General features: G+C 44.7%; 1 protein-coding gene across 1 annotated transcript in view; it reads left to right on the top strand.

Moving 5' to 3' along the window:
* The window catches only part of LOC138293601 (acyl-coenzyme A amino acid N-acyltransferase 1-like), an 84,538-nt gene that overhangs the window by 20,435 nt on the left and 45,819 nt on the right, over positions 1–18,284 (top strand). The window contains exon 2 of the mRNA XM_069232870.1: positions 16,112–16,618. Within this exon, the coding sequence (XP_069088971.1) occupies positions 16,112–16,618 (507 nt within the window). The remainder of the gene's footprint in view (positions 1–16,111; positions 16,619–18,284) is intronic.

The raw sequence follows: 18,284 nt of genomic DNA, 5'->3' as shown, positions 1-18,284 counted from the left end.
GTAGTATGTCATGGGTGCCCTCTGGTGCCATGGGTGCTCCATTATTATATATAAAATTAAGTTCTGGATACCAGTGCCAGCATTGTGCAACGAGGACATCTATAAGTTAAGAATTACCTCAGTATGCCAGGACTGGCAGCAGGATCACAAGTGCAACACATTCTCCTTCATACATGCTCACTCGTTTTCACTTTCACTCCTTCGTAGTCTCACAGTGCCTCGTATTAGTCCTCACTCGCTCTCACTCTCATACTCACTCCTAATCTCATCTCGGATTCACCATTTTGCTATCGCTTGGTCTCTCTTACTGTGGCTCATTCTCATTTGCTTACCGTTATTCTTATTCACACCCCCTGTCACTCACTCTGACTGAGACACATAGGCATACTCTCACTTTTATGGTCACTTACATTCTCACACTCATTCTCACTAACTCTCACTCATTCTCACACGCTCTCATTCTAACTTGTCATCACTCAGGTTTACTCACTCGGTGACACTGTCACTTATCCTTACTGTCCCAGCCACTCACTTTCAGAAAAACACATGTACATATATTCGTTTGGTAGTTGTCACTTGCGACAATCTACTGCGCATGCGCCGTCGCTTGCGACAATCTACAGTTTCTTTATAAAAAACTGTAAACGGGGGCTTTTAGTCCGCACGTTACTTACCATTGGTTGGCTTCATGAGCACGTCAGTGTCTCTTCATCGCCGTGCGCTTGCTTCCTGCCCTGGAACACGGACCCAGTATTGATTGATTTTTTGATTAATCTTCCTCCAAGCTGCTTGCGTTCGGAGTTTTTCCTTTTGCCTCTGTTTGCAGGGCACTGGGTTGAAGTTCGCTCTCTTGCTGGGATCGCCCAGAGCTGGGCGCAGACAGCTGCCGATAACGGGACTTTGGGGCGTGTGACCAATTATAGAGCATACTCTAATGTTCTTTTATTGATGATGACGTCGTAATCATACTCCCTTTGTTTTAAACTGTCGCCGGCCAGTCTATGTTTTTATGAATTAACATTTGCAGCTGCGCCACATTTACTTGTTTTCTTTCCTCTTTTATACCCATCCCTGGACCCTCAAGGCAAACCCTCACCTCTACCCATCCCTGGACCCTCAAGGCACCCTCACCTCTCTTTACCTCTACCCATCCCTGGACCTTCAAGGCACCCTCACCTCTATCCATCCCTGGACCCTCAAGGCACCCTCACCTCTCTTTACCTCTACCCATCCCTGGACCCTCAAGGCACCCTCACCTCTCTCTACCTCTATCCATCCCTGGACCCTCAAGTTACCCTCAAGTTACCCTCAACTCTCTTTACCTCTACCCATCCCTGGACCCTCAAGGCGCCCTCACCTCTCTTTACCTCTACCCATCCCTGGACCCTCAAGTTACCCTCACCTCTACCTCTACCCATCCTTGAACCCTCAAGGCACCCTCGCCTCTCTTTATCTCTACCCATCCCTGGACCCTCAAGTTACCCTCCCCTCTACCTCTACCCATCCCTGAACCCTAAAGGCACCCTCACCTCTCTTTACCTCTACCCATCCCTGGACCATCAAGGCGTCCTCACCTCTCTTTACCTCTACCCTCCCTGGCCTGGCGAGTCACCCTCACCCCTCTTTACCTCTACCCACCCCAACCCCAAAAGGCATCCTTACCTCCCTTTTCCTCTACCCATCCCTAAACCCTAAAATAACTTTTTAGAAAAATAACATAAAAATTATGGTATGTAAAAAAAAATACTTAACTGCAGAAAATAAATAACTGTGTGTTACTTAGCTGTGTGGTAAATACTGCATGGTGAAGGTTCTGTGTGGTAAATGCTGTTTCACCTCAGGCAGGACATATCTCGCCCATCCTTAAGCACTCTCCTGCCTTCACCCCAGCATCCCTAAATGTTTTGGGGGCATGGTTAGTTGTTTTATGCCCTTCAGTATGTTTGGCAGGCACCTACGACTCTAACAGTTTGCCGCCTCCCTCCCTTCTTCACACCCTAACCTTTAGATATTGCTTGAGACAACACGTGCGCTGTCACTTGTGAGACTTTTTGTTTACTTATGGGGGTTTAGAGCCTGCCCATTGCTTACTATTGGTTGGCTTCATTGTCCCTCTCATTTCCTTCATTCTCATTGGTCAGCGAGTGCTTCAATTCCTTTTTGTGTGTTTATTCCTACCCTAGAGCATGGCCCAATTACTGTTTCCTTTACCCAGTGTTCCTCCACTGCTTTCCTCTTTCAGAGGTACTTTTTTTTCCTTTTACTTGCATCCACTTTCTCCCCCTCGCACAGTTTTGTATGCCCTTTCCCCCGCCTCCTCTATTGTTGCTTGTCCGGTCCTTCCTCATGCCTCCTTTGTTGCGTACCTCATCACCCCGCACCTCCCTCTTCTTTGCTCGCTCTCTACTGTCCCATCAGGTAAAAAGCTCACAAAAGTTATGCCAACAGGTCTCAAGATGCAACAGATATGTAGATGGCGCTGCAGCTGGGACGCAAGATAATTCAACTTTTTTGTAAAGGCAGAGAATAACCCCATAACAAAACAAGTATTGGCAATACCAGTAGGTCTGGCCTTTAAAGAATGTTTTATGGTAATGTGAAGAATTGCATGTAGAACACCTGGAAGTGGCTGTGTATTTGTGAGGAAGCAAAGAACTGTAAAATTAATATTGGCATAGGTTAAAATGTTAGTTGACTGTCAAACCAAACCTAAAAATCAATGTCGGCTAATGACTGCCCTTCTCTCATCTGTGCTGCTTCCAGAGAGACACGCCACAAATTATCTAGCTATCTAAGACACTTTTATAGCATTCCAGTGTCATCTGTGTGCCCTGAAAGGTCAGCCTCAGGAATCTGGATTCATATAATGATCACAGCTTTGTGGAGGGCAAGTACTGTTTTGTGGAACTACACAACTTCTGCCCAATTAAAACCTGTACCTCTGACCTTCAGCATGTGGGTGGAGCCAAAGCCCTTCTCCTGGTGATTCTCGCATAGTTGTCTGGTGACAGCTGTGCTGTCAAACCAAACCATAAAAACAGATCACTGCCCCTCACAGTCATCGCTGGCTGCTCCATAACACTTCTTTCCCCTCACTTTCAGCCACGCTGCTGTAGAACATGGCTAAAGAAAATGACAAAGCTAATACCTCTTCCATAGATGAGACTTATTGGCTTTTCCCATGCTTGTATTTTTATTTGAATTCAGCTTTCTGTGCCATTATACCTGAGCAACAGGTGCTGGGAAGTAACACAGCTCATTCCTGCCTTCGGTGCTGATGCAGTACAGTGAAACCTGAGTCGCCATAGTGACTCGTAAGCTCCAGCTTTTGTTTTCTTGCTCCCTCACCTCCCCCTCTCCCAACTTGTAATGGTGCATGGTCAGTATGGACCCTGACTGCATCCTTGGACATGATGGGAGCCAGAGTAAAAGGTAGCCATGTGCCCTTCAGGACTTAAGCCTCAAGCACCTAGGCTATCGGTACCAGTGATGCTGCAGCTCATCACGGGAGGGCCTGAAACCAAGGATGGATCTTCATCAGCTCTAGATGGTCTAACACTGATGGTTGGTGCAGGCACCACTAAGTGCCTGCTGCAGCCATCGGATAGACTTACTGCTTCAGTGGCAGCCAGGGTCAGCATTTTTGTTTTATTGTACCTGCAGTAAATAATAGTCTATTATTCTCTACTGGTATAACTAAAAAAGAAAAAAGGAGGAGGCAGAAAAACAGACAGTGCACCAATGCCCATAAGGACAAGCTGCCCCTGCTGGACCTCACCTGACTTCCCTCTATTGCAGTTCATACCTAGCGTACAGGGACTCCTTGCTCCTACAAGACTTAGGCCACTTTCTAAGGACATAGAACCTGTGCTTAGACCTGGCCACAAAGGGCAGACTTTGTGTATCAGGAACCAGAGTTTCTGAGTGCACGGTTTGCTCTCCCCATCACAGAACACGTGCATTGTCTCTGTTTCCACGAAGCCAGTATTGCATATGTTATGGGAAGGGGTTTGCTAGTGCAAGACCTGTGGATAGAGGGTGTTTGTCGTGCCCCCGATACCACCTGACCCAGAGAAGACTTCACTAGCAGAACATGGTGTGCTTCATTACTTTCAGCCTCCACGTGTGACCTCCCCCGCTTCCTTAAAGGAAACCACTTTATCAAAGCCAGTATGTCTGGTTAATTTCAAAGTGCCGCCTGTATGATTCTATCTATATAACCAGCCATCATTCATGACCTCTTACTTATCTTACTTATAATCCAGTCAATCAGTAACTCATGCTCGAACTTGTGTATCTATCTATACAAGATTCATTTGACCCTCTTTTACATTCATTCATCAATCAACAGTACTAGACAAGCAAACTCACCAGTCATTGAAAAGGCATGTTCTGTTATCAGTCAGACCTACTGGCTTTGTTGCTACTCTGTGAATATTATTTGCAGTAGGTGACTGGCTGGTAGTCTGTGGGTGGATTATTAGGAAGCTACATAGTGCGACTGCAAAGGTGATCTGCTTTTTAGCATGAGCCTACCAGATAGCACAGCTGTCTGGTTGCAAAACACCTTTTGTGGGCTTTCTGACAGCTTATCTAGGCTTGGACCCCCTTTGCTTTCTTGTCACTCTCATTTGCTTGCTTCTTATTTGATGGTTTTCCATGTTGACACACCTCAGTAAGTCTGGAACAGCACAGCATACGTCCATGTAGTGTCCTCCTTAATTCTCCTTTTTTTATATCTGGCTTCTCCAACAAGTAGCTCGTGAGCTACTGGTAGCTACTCGAGGATAACTGGAGAGCTAACCTGTGTGCAGCCAGCCTACTAATTTAGGATTTGCTTGGCTGAATTAATATATGTCTACCAACATTTAAAGTGTGTATTTGGGACTGCTGTGTCCGGGGACCATGGCCTAAGCAATTTCTATGATTTGAAAATCAGAAACAAGTATATGTTAAACCAATACACAAATTATAAAATTTTATTAAATTCACAACCCACAAAATATGCACAAATGGAAATTTTGATTATAATGGGAAGTTTGGAGCTTTTCAAAATTTGGTTTAGTTCTACAAGACGAAACAATATGCTGGACTGTAGCATAGCACTTTTTTCGGTTGAGCGAGTAAGCGCTCTGACGTGTTGTAATCTATCTGTGGGCTTTTAACCATGGCCACCGCACGCCCATAACTATCACTCGTTCATGGGCTTGCCTTTCAAAAATCCTTTGTTATCCTTGGTAAATGCCATACGTTTGTCCTTCCTTGGGGCAATTTTGTGACCGCCTTGGCCATCGACCCTGTTACATGGATAATTGCACATTTGCTGATAAATTTGACTGCTAGCTAACTTCTTTTTAGGTTGAGCATTAGCGTTCAACCTGGTGTATACTTATGTATACCTATACTGTGGGTTAAAGCAATTTCATTTGTTGGTTGCAGTGTCCTTTAAAAATTCTTGCTTGCTAGTGGTCAGTTCTGCCTTTTCTCCCTCCTTTTTCTGTTTCAGAGCAGTGACCTATTACTGTATTGTTCCACTTTGGTTTCTTTATCTGTTGCTATGACTGACTTTTTTTAAACATTTCTTTGGTTTTCCCCTTTCACTGTGCTGTTTAGGCTGGTAGCTGCCTGCATTTTATTGCAGCATTCCATACCTCCCATCTCCTCCCATGTCATTGACATTTGTTTTGGCTTTATTCCAGTGCTGTCTTTGTGGCACGCAGAGAGTCTCTCTCTCCAGCTCCCCTCCCTGCTAGCACGCACGACATCGCGCACAGGGCAATGCTTAGCTCCTTTATGGGCCCATAAATCTTCTCAGGCTGCTCTGCTAACTTCATTAGAGCTTTGGTTTTTTTTTGGTTTTGCTTGTGGGTACTGTTGTCAAAAGATGACAATTAACTTGTTTGACAGGCGCGAAACCTATTGCATTGCAAATGCTTGTTTCTATTTCTGTGTAGTATGATTGTGTCCTCACGAGTCGTGTGGCAGCAGGGGCTCGAGGTGGGTGGTAAATGAATAGGTGCAGTTCACGTTTCACTCGTGGATGTGGAAGCCACAATATTAAAGACGTATCTAACGAGTCCATGCTCACAAGGATTAGGCGGTGCAGTACAATGTCACAGATGTGATGTACAACCGATACAAACCGCGCCCAACTGTTGGTCACATCAAATCGACATGGGATCTGGAGCTGTATTATGAGTAAGACTTGGTTCCCAACAAGGTTGATATGGTGTGATTTATTGACAGCTGATTGATCTAGTGATGAGGTGTTTAGGAAATTGTATTTCAAGTCAATTGAGTATCTGGCTGTTTCAGCATTTTAAGCTTTAAACATGCATAATGCTAGCCTCCTGTCTTGACATAAAATGGCGATTCTCAGAGGTTTCACTGTATAGAGAATCTGGATTTTATTAAAGACAAGGAGGCCAGCATTATCCCTCCGCTCCCACCCTTGGGAGATTATTAGACTATACATTTTGTGGTTTTTAAGAGTAATAACAGTAATGTGAGAGGTGTAGACATTTATGTCTTTTGGTTTTTCCTCTATTATGTTGAGCAAATATTTAAGCTATTGTTTGTTTTTAGACATATGAGAAGATGGGAAGATTTCTTTCTGCCAAGGAATTGTGGAAGATGATGAAGCAGGAGGTTGAATGATACAACATAACAGAAGAGGACTGTTGTCTTGGGGTTATATGTTCTGATATGATTCTTTGCTATTGTGACTTCATTTGGTTCTATAAGTCTTTAAAGGTGCTGCACAGAAGTGGCGAATAAAAGACTTATGCATAATAATAGCCTCTTTGTCTTTAATAAAATCCCGATTCTCTATACAGTGAAACCTCCAGGAATCGCCATTCTTCAGCCAACTGCAAAGGCTCAGAGCCTTTCTTCTATAATAATACTCACTCTGCTTGTTGCAGAACCACATAGCAAGGGTGTTGTATGTGAAAACCTGCACCACCTCCCCTTGATGGATGGCAGGAAGGCCTTCAATGCCAGGTGAATGGCCCCTGACGTTAGCAGATTGATGTGGAGCTAGGTTTCCACTGGAGACCAGTGCCTTCCAATCTCCACCTCTCACAGGTGACTTCCTCAGCCCAGCAGTGATGCATCCATCACCACTGTCAACTCTGGGTGGGGAAGGGAGATGGTTCTGTTTTCGATCCAGTTGGAATTGAGCAGCCACCACTGCAGATCTTGAATTTTGCACCCTGGACGGCATCTGACAGGTTTCCTTGATGCTGGGCCCATTGGAACTTCAGATTCTATTACAGAGCCCTCTTATGCCATCTGGCATGATCGAGAAGGAGTTTGCAGGAGGATAAAAAGGAAAGATGATCAAAACTGCTTTTACTGAGATCCAGGCCCGAGGCTAAAACATCTGGAACTTAGTCTGAATGTCCTGGACTCCTTTCAATGGAGAGAAGGTCCTGAACTGAAACATTTCTAAGACAGTTCCACAGAAAGGGAACTCCTGCAAAGGAGTCGGGTATGAACTTGGCTTGGTGATTGTGAACTCCAATGATGTCAGGAGGTTCACTGTTGTCTTGAGGTGGTCTGCGATTGGCTGTGGTGAGCCCGCATTTTAAAGCCAAAACTGGTATCCCTACTGCTGAAGATGGGCTGCGACCATCAGCATCATTTTCGTCAACATCTGAGGGTCTCTGGCGAGGTTAGAGGGGAGCATGGCAAACCGAAAATGCTCCTGGCCTTGTTTGAACATCCAGAAATGTCTGTGGGACTGCAGGATGTATGTATGAATATACACCTCCCGCAAGTCCTAGGACACCAACTAATAGCTCGGGTGCAGGACAGACAGAATCTTGGCTTGTGTGCATTTAGAATTTGTGCTTCCAAAGGAGGTGTTTAGAGTGCGATCTGCGATGAGCTGGGGACCCCCAGTACGGGTAAATAGCGAAAGTACCAACCTGCCCGTATATCCGAGTCTGGAACCCTCTCGATGGCTTCTTTGTAGAGCAAAACTTGCACTTCTTGCAACAGAACGGACAGATGTTTCCCTGATATTCGCTTAGATCGGAGGAGGCTCAAGATGATGGAGCAGAAAGGAACGGCAGTGAGTAGCCGTGCTGTCAATTCGAAGGACCCATCTACGGGACGTCATGGATTGCACCAGGGGTTAAAATTCTGGATTTGCTCTTGCACTGGATGGTTGTGCCCCACTGATTGTTCCGTAAAGAGGCCGGAAGGCTGTTGCCACAGAGGAAGGAGACCATGGAGACTGGTACACTTAGGTACCCTTAGTTGCCTGCATGTTTCCTGTCTGATCGACATTCTCGGTCTCAAAATAACTGGGGTGGTCGCAGCAGAGGGTGGGGAGACTGACATTGCCTATACTCCAGCCCCCTAGAATATCCTCTGACTTTCCAGACCTGCTGAGGAAACTGTTTGGCAGGATTCAGAAGACCCGAAGCGTGTGCCACGTCCCTACTTTTCTTGAAGCGTTCTAAAGCAAAGTCAGCTTTTTCAATGAAAAGGCATAAAGCCATCGAAAGGCATAGCCATGAGAAAGTCCTGTACATTTCCAAAGAATCCTGTGAAGCTCATCTAAGCATGGTAGTTGAGCACCACATTAGAGTCAAATACTCTTCCCAGACAATCAGTAGTATAAAGTGCAGAATGAATCACTTATTTGGCGCATCTTGAACATTCTGAATGGTTTGAGCCCACCCAGAGCGCATGCGTATATCTGCCCAACAAACAAACTGTGTTGACTCTTCACAATGTTAGGCTAACCGAAGAGCACATTAGTTTGCTGAATGCCTCAATCCTCTTAGACTCTCTTTTTCAGGGAGTTGTGGGGAATACGTTGGGGGTTCACCTTGGTGGTTGAAGCCTGACCCACCAGAATTTCTGGAGCCGGGTGTATTGTGAGGAAATCAGGATCACCAGGCACTGGCCTGTGATTTCTGGCCACTTGCCTATCAACAGGTGGGCAAGCACATATTTTGACTAAGCGCCCATTAAAGTGTCAGGATATGCATATCCCAAGATGCAAGATTTCCATAAGGACACTTGTATTAACCTCAGTACAGGGTAGTTGTAGATCCGAGAGCTCAGCAGCTCAGCTGCACGTTGAATAACCACTGCAAGTGAGGCACTTTTTGTCATTAGAGGGCCAAATGACACAATTGACACTGGTTCAGGGGAGTTATCAAGGCCATTGGTCTCTTAGAAGTCCATGTAAAAATGATCATCATCATAATGGGTGATGGAGTAAACATCTTAATTTCCACCATCATCATCTCTGAGTGATGGCAAGCTTTGATCAGAATCTGATCCAAAAAGATAATGGAGCCTCTGAGGGTACATCCCCTCTACAATTGGATTGGAATTGGTTTGTGTGCTGACTAGTTGGGCTTCTGTGATTTTGTAGCTCATCATTAGTCGAGATCGTGCTAAAGTCGGTTCAGGGTTAGACATTGGAACCAGCACCAGATCCTCCACTGGGACGGGGGGTCCATTTCAGCTCATGGCATCAGGGTGGCTGTCTCCACTGGAACTGGTATGGAGCCTGTGAGATGTCCAAGGGGGTCAGATGACACAGAGGACGGATGTACTAATGGTAATCCAACAGTCCTTATGAATCCCTGGGGCCCAAAGGTGTGCCAGACATCTGCAACATGGACTCCTAAAAAGCTTTGAGCTGTTGCAATGTAGCCTGTGGCCCGGAGAATTCAGGCCGCAGGACCAACTGCGGGATCAGCTCCACAACTGGAGAACTAGAGGGAACCCTTGTGCTGCATCTTTATATAGGGGGCTGGGATGGGATTGAGTCCTGCTTCACCCACTTGCATTTATGTTTAGACTTCAACTTTGTGAAGTAGATCTTTCATGGTAGTGGACTTGTGAGCAGGAGTGAGTCCATAGCCTAGGCTTGGAACTTGGAACAGGACTTACGCGAAGCCCACAATTTCTTCTTGTGTTCGGTGATATAAAGCTTCACTTCCTTTTCCCAGATTGCCTTCAGTTGCATGAAGCAGCATTTGTTGCACAACTAAGAGTAGTGCCCCCAAACCCAAACACCAAAAACACACCACGTGTGGGTCTTTGGCCGACATCTATTTTCAACAGTCTCTGCATGGTTTAAAACCATTGTCCCATAGTAGACTGCATATTCTGTTTAGACGTAGCTCGAAGACCTACAAAATTGGGAGCGAAGTTCCAAAACTGAGTCAGAAGGCACAGAAAGAAAGTAACTGACATCAGCATGCAAAGGTGGCACTTATATGCGTCTTTGCTCCATCACGGAGCACCACAGCACCAGTTAGTGGTGTGCAGGAGCATTGCTGAAAAGTTTCAGGATCCATTCTGACTCCTGGGTAATATTATGAAGGTAAGGAAACTGCAGTTATAAATATTCAGCAGAAACATAAATTGTGAAATGTTTTATTTAATTCGCAAACCAAAAAAATACTCAAGTCGAAGTTGTTGGAAATTGGGTTACTGGTTGAGGGAAGTGAAACCCTACTCAAGCAGAAACCACATTCCTCTCAAGGTGAAGTCACAAGCAACCCCAAATTAACCTGTGCATAACCCTCTCGTAGCTCGGCACAAACCAGTCATGCTTAACTTCGAGACAATGTGTACAGCATTTATACAGCACAGCAAACAGTAATAAACTGAAAACACAACACAAGAATAAAAATTTACAACAATTGTGTAAAATTTAATGCATTATTTGCAATCAAAACAACAAAAATCCAATCAATAAAACTGGAGCTATGTAATTTTAAAGATTTAAGTGAAAACAGCGCCTAAAAGCACAAAAACACCGACTGTGGTTATCTGGTCACGCTGGACACAAAGTCACACATTCAGGCCGACTGCAATGGAGCACGGATTAGATATAGGGACCAGGTTAGGCCCTCTGAACAAAGTACTTTAAATCCAGGTTTGCAGAGCGCTGCCAGATCCCGTGTCCAGGGTGCATTGCACAGCGGTGGCTCAGAGAAAGCTGCATTGCTACAATGTGGAGTCCTGCATAGTCAAGGATGCCGCCTGTGAGGGGCTTGCGATGTAAACGCCTGCATCAACGACGCATTGTGCAGCGGTGGTGCAGAGGAGACTGCGGGCTGCGATGCGAGGTCCGGCATCAAGGATGCGTCACGCTGCAGTGATTCTGATTCAGCTGTGAGGAGATGTCGCCCTGTGTCGGTTTTGCTTGCAGGACCACAGCTGGGCTGGCAGGTCCACATCCGAGAGTCCAGGACTGAGGTGACACCACTTGACGGGAAAGACTCAAAGCAGCCAGAGTCCAGATGCTGGGTTTAAGGTGGTTTGCGTCTTTTCTGTCACTGAGGCTCTGATCAGGAGTTTAGAATTGCTCTGGTGGTTCTGGCATCAAGAAGCAGGTCCAGTCTTTTCACTCAGGCAGCAGGGCAACAGAGCAGTAGTCCTTCTTGCAGAGCAGCACAGCAGTCCTTCTGAGTCTACCACAAGTCTGGAGGTTTGCTGAAGAGTTAGGTCTGAGAATCAATTTTTAGGGTCGAGCCTGCGTCGCATGCGCTTGTGCATGCGTTTCACTTGCGAGACGCTTTAGGAGTTAGAAAAGGGCTCGGAGCCCCATTCACGTCACGTCAGTTGTCTTTCATTGGTTCGTGGGCTTGCCTGTTAAAATCTGCTTGCTTTCATTAGTGGAAGGCACGCATAGGTCATGCCTGTTCCGGTGGTTAGCCCTCCTCGAGCGCAGCGACCAAGTACTGTTTCCCATCAGGTTTGTGGACTACTTTTTATCTTTTGTTCGCAGCGCCATCTCGCTTGCCAGAAGTCGAGCGCTTTGCATAACATCGACCCTGTTACATAGTTAATTGCACTTTTGCCGGTTACATAGATAATTGCACTGTTGCCGATAGGTTTCATTACGAGTAAACAGTAGCAGCGCGATCACGCTGTTTATTTCTTTCAATGTGGAAAGAAAAATCCGGTTGGGAGTTTACAACTGCTAATAGCTGTAACTAGGGGAAATGCGAGACCCTAGTGCATTGCAAATGCTTGTTTATACCTGGTGACATTTTTGAAGTAAGAGAAGGTTTTAGAGGTTTCCACTCCCAAAGGCATTTGGAATTTCCGGTCTCCCTGTCCTGGCCTGAACTTGTCTGGGGGTCGCAAAAGACTATTGTCAAACCCTTTGTGAGTGTGCCGAGGGAGAGGTTTTGTGATGTTTAAGAGTGGTAGGTGACAGCTCCTCCACCTCATCAAGTCAGAGAAGGCCCATCCTGCCAACACTTATTGCCCTTTGTCTCACTGTCTGGAAGCAATACACAAAGACCAACTGCCAGCCTCTCCTAGTCCTGTGAACCAGGAGACAGGCAGCAGGCACCAAATGGTTAGGACAAGAAAATACCTACTTCCTAAAAGTGGCATTTTCAGAACTGTTTTTTAAAATTCAACTTTACTATGGAAGAGAGTTTTAAATTACAATTCTAGAGACCCCAAACTCGACAGTTCTACCTGCTCCCAAATGAAAGTTATAACTTATTAAATGTAATAAGTTAACCCAGTGTTATCCTATGGGAAAGTCAGGCCTTGCAGTAGTGAAAAACAGATTTAAGGGTTTTTCACTACCAGGGCAAGTAAAAGTTAAATGTACATGTCCTGCTTTTTAAATACACTGCATCCTGTTATATGAGATGTTTAGGTCCTACCTTAGGGGTGACTTACATGTATGAAAAAGGAAGGTTTAGGCCTGGCTAAACATTTATTTTGCCTGGCTGAAACGAAAGGCTCAATGGTATGTCTGAGTCATTAAGAGCTACTTAAGTAGGTGGCATAATTAGTGCTGCAGGCCTGCTAGTAACAATTAACAACAGGAGAAAAACATATATAACCAGCTAAGACCTGGGTGAGTATAGTGGCATACAACAATTTTTCTACGGGTATTAATTAAGAAATTATTTACACAAGGTAAATAATAACAAAGAAAAAAAGAAAGACCAAGGATTGATACTCGTGGTCTGTATTCATACTAACAATAATAATAACTTGGGACAGCAATGATATTACTCTATGGATGTTCAGTCGATATAAAGTGTTCACATAGAGCTTTTGAACGAAATATGTGATCGGTGCATGTGAGGCATGTGAAGGAGTGAAATTAACAGCGAGAGATCGAGAGTGAGAAACGGCGTTGTGGTAAAGCGCATGGTTAACATCGGACCCAGCGTTTCAGCTGGTGGGGTGGAGAGGGCCACGAGAAAATTGACTGCCTGTCCATGAATCCTCCAGGGCAGCGAGTACTTCAGAACAGCAATTTTCCCTCCGTTTCTCCTGCACAGCCTCCGGCACCTCAGGCACTGGGCTCACCGAAAAAGCATCTATTGCTAAACATTGTTTAGAGTGGTTGTGCTCTTTAGTGTAACCGATTGGTATTTATTGGGCTTCCTGGGTGCTGTATTTATAACACTGGGCCTGATTTAGATCTGGGCGGTCTTACCGCCAATCCGCCACCACTGCGGGCCTGAGAACACTGTCAAGTCGGCGGTGTTCTGCCCATCGTATTTAAGTGTATTGCGGTCGAGCCGCACAACGCCATGACAGAGTGCATATCCTAGCCATCAGAATGGTATGCCAACGATACTAAGATGTTACAGTCCTGCATGCGGTGTACTGCCAGCGAATTGCTGATGGAGGGAGACCATCACTGGACCCAATGAACATCAGACAATGGCAGTGGCTATGGAATACAGTTAAGTCTCACACACACACACAAACACACACACACACTGTACCTAGCCCATATGCTTCATATTACCATACAACATTACTTTAAAGCCAGACCTCCATCACACACAACACAACCACATACACACTTGTATCCATTGCCATTCCATCACAATACGTACATGCCGCAAACACGCATTTGCGTACATCTATAACACAACATAAACATACTGTTGACATTTCACCCACCTGCACCCACACATGACACAACCACAACCAACACAACTACACACTCATTTACACAAACATACTCACACGACTGCCACACAACATCACTCACATGAATGTTGCACATAGCAACACAGCATACACAACAACATCAAAGCCATATGCAAGTGGCACACATACTGACAACCACATCACCTACTCCGGCTCCCTCCACCTCAACCAGCCAGTCGCATCACAAACACACACATACAGGTACTGACTTGCATACACAACTGGAAGCACAAAATGACAGGTACATGACAGGGCCCCTTGCACACTTGGACACAGTTGACAAGTGTGATTGTACAGTCATTGTGGTTCCAGCATTCATTTGGCAATGAATAATGGCACCAAAATGACAGTCGTGTATGTGTGTGATATGTGTGATCTACCAGTGTGTCCCCATCCATGTCTGACCCAATTGTATCCCCCTACATATGCATGAAACAGTACTGCGCTATATGACATTTATGAAGACAACATTTTGCTTTCTCTGTGTAAAAATGTATGTAGCGGATTTCTCTCCCTCACCTGCCCACTGTCATCTTTCAATCTCTGGGTCTATTTCTAGCAAGTTCAGTTCACCTTGGACTGTGAATTTCTATAACTCCTGATTGCAATGTTACCTCAGTGTTTCCTGCTAGGTCTGTTTTTTTTTTTTTTTTTTTTAATTTTTATTAATTTGGTGTGGTTTGACAGTGCAGCTGTCGCCATACAATTTTGAGAGGATCGCCAGGAAAGGGTCGCCACATGTTGGGAGCCAGGAGTACATATTTTGATTGGGCAGAAGCTATGTTCATCCACAAAAGAAGTGCTTGCCCGCCACACAGCTGCGATCATTCTGTTTATTTATCAAGATGGCTGAGCTTAAACTTCCAGGGGCACATACATGCCATCGGAAAGCTATTAAAGTGTTTTAGATAAGTAGATAATTTATGGCATTTTTCTCTGCCAGAGCACAGATGGGAGGAGGGCAGTCATTAACCTACATGTACTTTTAGGGCTGACCTGAAAGATCAGCTGTCCCCTGACTTTTCAGTCTACATCAATATTATTCTAGATTTATTTGCTTTTATACAAATACGTATCTATTCCCATACTATCTACTTGTAATGCTTCTCATTACCATACAACCTTACTTTAAAGCCTGACCTTTTAGCATTGCCAATTCTTGTATATATTTTTGTTGAAACAAAAATGCAATGAGGTGATTTTGTTTGGTGTTAAGTCCACCCTTTTTTCAAGGCATGGCTGAGATGGGCCTGAATTGACTGTACAGTTTGTCTGCATTTAACACTGTTGAGTCACATACCTATTAGAGAGAGTATGTTCATGTTACAGAACATCCGCATTGAATGCGCAAATGTAGATTTTAATGCAAGCGAAACTCCTTAAAGGCATGAGGGAGAATGTTCCATAGTGTTATTTCTTGGCACTCACTAGCTCAGCCTCCTTCCCACCTTAGAAAAGTTTGGAGATTTACTTCTGTCAACTTCTGGAGTAAAAACCTATCCAGGCTAGGAATGGGCAGGGAACACAACAACATTTGGTGGAGGTGTGGGTAAATGGGTTTCTCCACAGGAAGAAAAAATATTTTCACCATAAAGTATGAATACCAGTGAAATTATATTTATTTGAAAGCATTTTACGTGCACAATTGTAACAAGTACAATTGTTCTTGCTGAAAATCTTTTGCTTGCACTTAATTAGGAATTCCCAAAAGTTTGTGGAGTATTCTAGGAAGGTTTTGTAAATTTCGTAAATCTGCTTCGAGGATGAACAACGTGTGTCAGTGGATTCAGAATTAAAAAAAAAAATCTTAGCAAATGTTGGAATCACTTAAAAGTATATTGAATGTCCCTCCGATTGAGAAACTATAAACACTGAAAATGTGTGTTTTCCATATTCACTCCAGATCTTCCTCTTTGAAGCTCCGGTGTGAGTTGGTATTTTTGACCTGTCAGCCTTCCAATGGACCACTACAAAAGTGTCCTGAGGCTCTCATCTTTATATGGGCAGCACTTACTGTATACCTACATACCTATGGGTCATGGCTTGCGGTGCACTAATGCTACTGAAATTAATCTCAGAAGTACGAATTACAACCTGAGCGAGATGTATGGTACTAATCCCCTATCGTCTTTTATGCTTGATTTACTAGGTAGCTTCTTCAACTTAGAAAAAAGTTCACGGATCGCCTCCACCAAAGCTGATCTCACTGTGCTTCCAAAGGTCTCGCTCGCAGATGAACCCATCAAAATCTTCGTCTCTGGTCTGGAGCCCAATCAGCCAGTGACACTCAGAGCATCACTGGTGGACGAGAAGGGGTTCTTATTCATCTCACGGGCATTCTATCGAGGTGATGCTGCTGGAGAGGTGGACCTGGAGAAGGCAGCGGCCAGTGGAGGGGATTACCAAGGTGTACTGCCCATGGGCCTCCTCTGGGCCTTGAGCTCCGAGAAGCCTTTCCACCGGCTCATGAAACGAGACGTGATTGGAAGTCCCTACCGGGTCACTGTGGAAGTTCTTGATTCAATTCACCTTGATCCATCTCCTTCCATCACACCTTTGGCCAGCCAGACGATTGAGCGGTGGTACGTGGCACCTGGAGTGCGACGAATAGCGATCCGGGAAGGCAGGGTGCGGGGAGCCCTTTTTCTACCTCCAGGTGAGTGTGTTCCTCTGCATTAATTCTTATTCCTTTAGTAGGCGTGGGTCTCTGGTCCTCCCTGTGTGCCCAGAATCTGCTGACTCCTGAGATAGTTCAGATAACTGCTCTCAAAAGTTGGATTCCGCTCTCAGTTTCTATCATTATTTCACTTTGGTTAATGTTTGGTATGTGTTTTTTACAAGAAACATCCCAGGCCCCTGATGTTTCCGTGGACTTTGTAATACTGTATGGTCTCGGTAACAGGGCCACTCCTTCCAGTCCAATCATGAGTTCTGGGGGGCATTTAAAGACATCCATGATTCACTTTTGAGCAAGGGCTATATTCGTTCAGAATTGTGTCTATTTCTCCCGAAAATTGGCAACTGTCTGCTTTGGTGCTGTTGGATCATTTTGTCTGAGCTCACGGCTTTGAGCCAACATTCGCTTCTTAGCACTGTGTGTTCACCATAAACACTGAGTACTTGCTTTAAATGATGCATTTGCTTGTCTGCATGAGTAATTTTTGTTTACTTAAATTTCTGCAATTGATAACATTTTACAATTACCAGTGTGTTTCGAATTAGTCGTGTCCTTTTTTCGTTTAACACATTTACTATGCTTACACTACACTGTTTCGGGTATTGACTGAGTACGTGCCTTTTTTGGGTCGAGCCTAGCCAGCGCGCATGCGCTTTCCGAAAGACCTGTTGTATTGAAGAAAGGACTTTGCTCCAATTTGCTGCTACTATTGGTTTCGTCAAGTGTCGCTCTTCTTTGCTGTCTCCTAAGTGGTTCACGCAGCGATATGTCACTTCCCCTTTTCGCAGAAGAGCACCGCTCAGCTACGGTTTCCTTCCACTTGCATTCTTTTCACGTATTCTTGGTGCGAACTCTTTTATTTTTATTTTTTTAATTGTTGCAGTGCCTCGCTTTATCTTTAAGTATGGTGGCCACCAAGACTTTTGCCGGTACTTATCGCGTCAGATCGCAATCCAAATTAGGGGGAAAATATGTGAAAAGAGTGCAGCAGCATTTTCTATTTTTTTTTGTTGCTGCCAAAGTATGTTAGATACGCAGAAAAGAAGCTGAAAAACCAATTTAGCTTCTTAGACCACTGATAAAAAACGAGAAAAGTACGTTTCAACTGCACTCGTGCAGTTCGTGAATCCTGACGTCACTGACTTTCTCCCACGTCGGCTCCCCCACCGCACCCCACTCTTTCTGAGGCCGCTTGGTGTATACTTGCCCTGAACAAGTGCTCGCAGGGTTCAGCCCTTAGAGGACCGCAGACTCTGGAAGGATGAAGAGCCGGGTTGGTCGCTTCCCTATAAAGACTCGCTGTAAGGATGCCCTCTGCTCTATCCAGCCTGCAATGGAAATGATGCAGAGTAGCTCGTCTATTTGATTAAAGAGTTTTATTCATTTATTTTTTAAATCAATGCTTTCCCTTCAAGTCGCAGAGATACCCGTAAATAAAATAAAATAATAAATAGCATTCAGGAGCAAAACGATGGCCGGGAGCACAAACGTCCGAAAAAATCTCTATTAGAAATTTTGACGTTCTGCTGTTTTGAAGCATCCCTTAATTTGAATATTTTAGAAACTGTACCCTTCATATAAAGGGATTTTAAGAATGTTCCAAGCATGTCGAGTTATATGTCTCAGTCTGCGTTTTTGTGTTTTT

This window comes from Pleurodeles waltl, chromosome 4_2 (assembly GCF_031143425.1).
Source record: "Pleurodeles waltl isolate 20211129_DDA chromosome 4_2, aPleWal1.hap1.20221129, whole genome shotgun sequence".
In the NCBI taxonomy this organism is placed as follows: domain Eukaryota; kingdom Metazoa; phylum Chordata; class Amphibia; order Caudata; family Salamandridae; genus Pleurodeles; species Pleurodeles waltl.
This window is presented reverse-complemented; position numbering and strand designations above follow the sequence as displayed.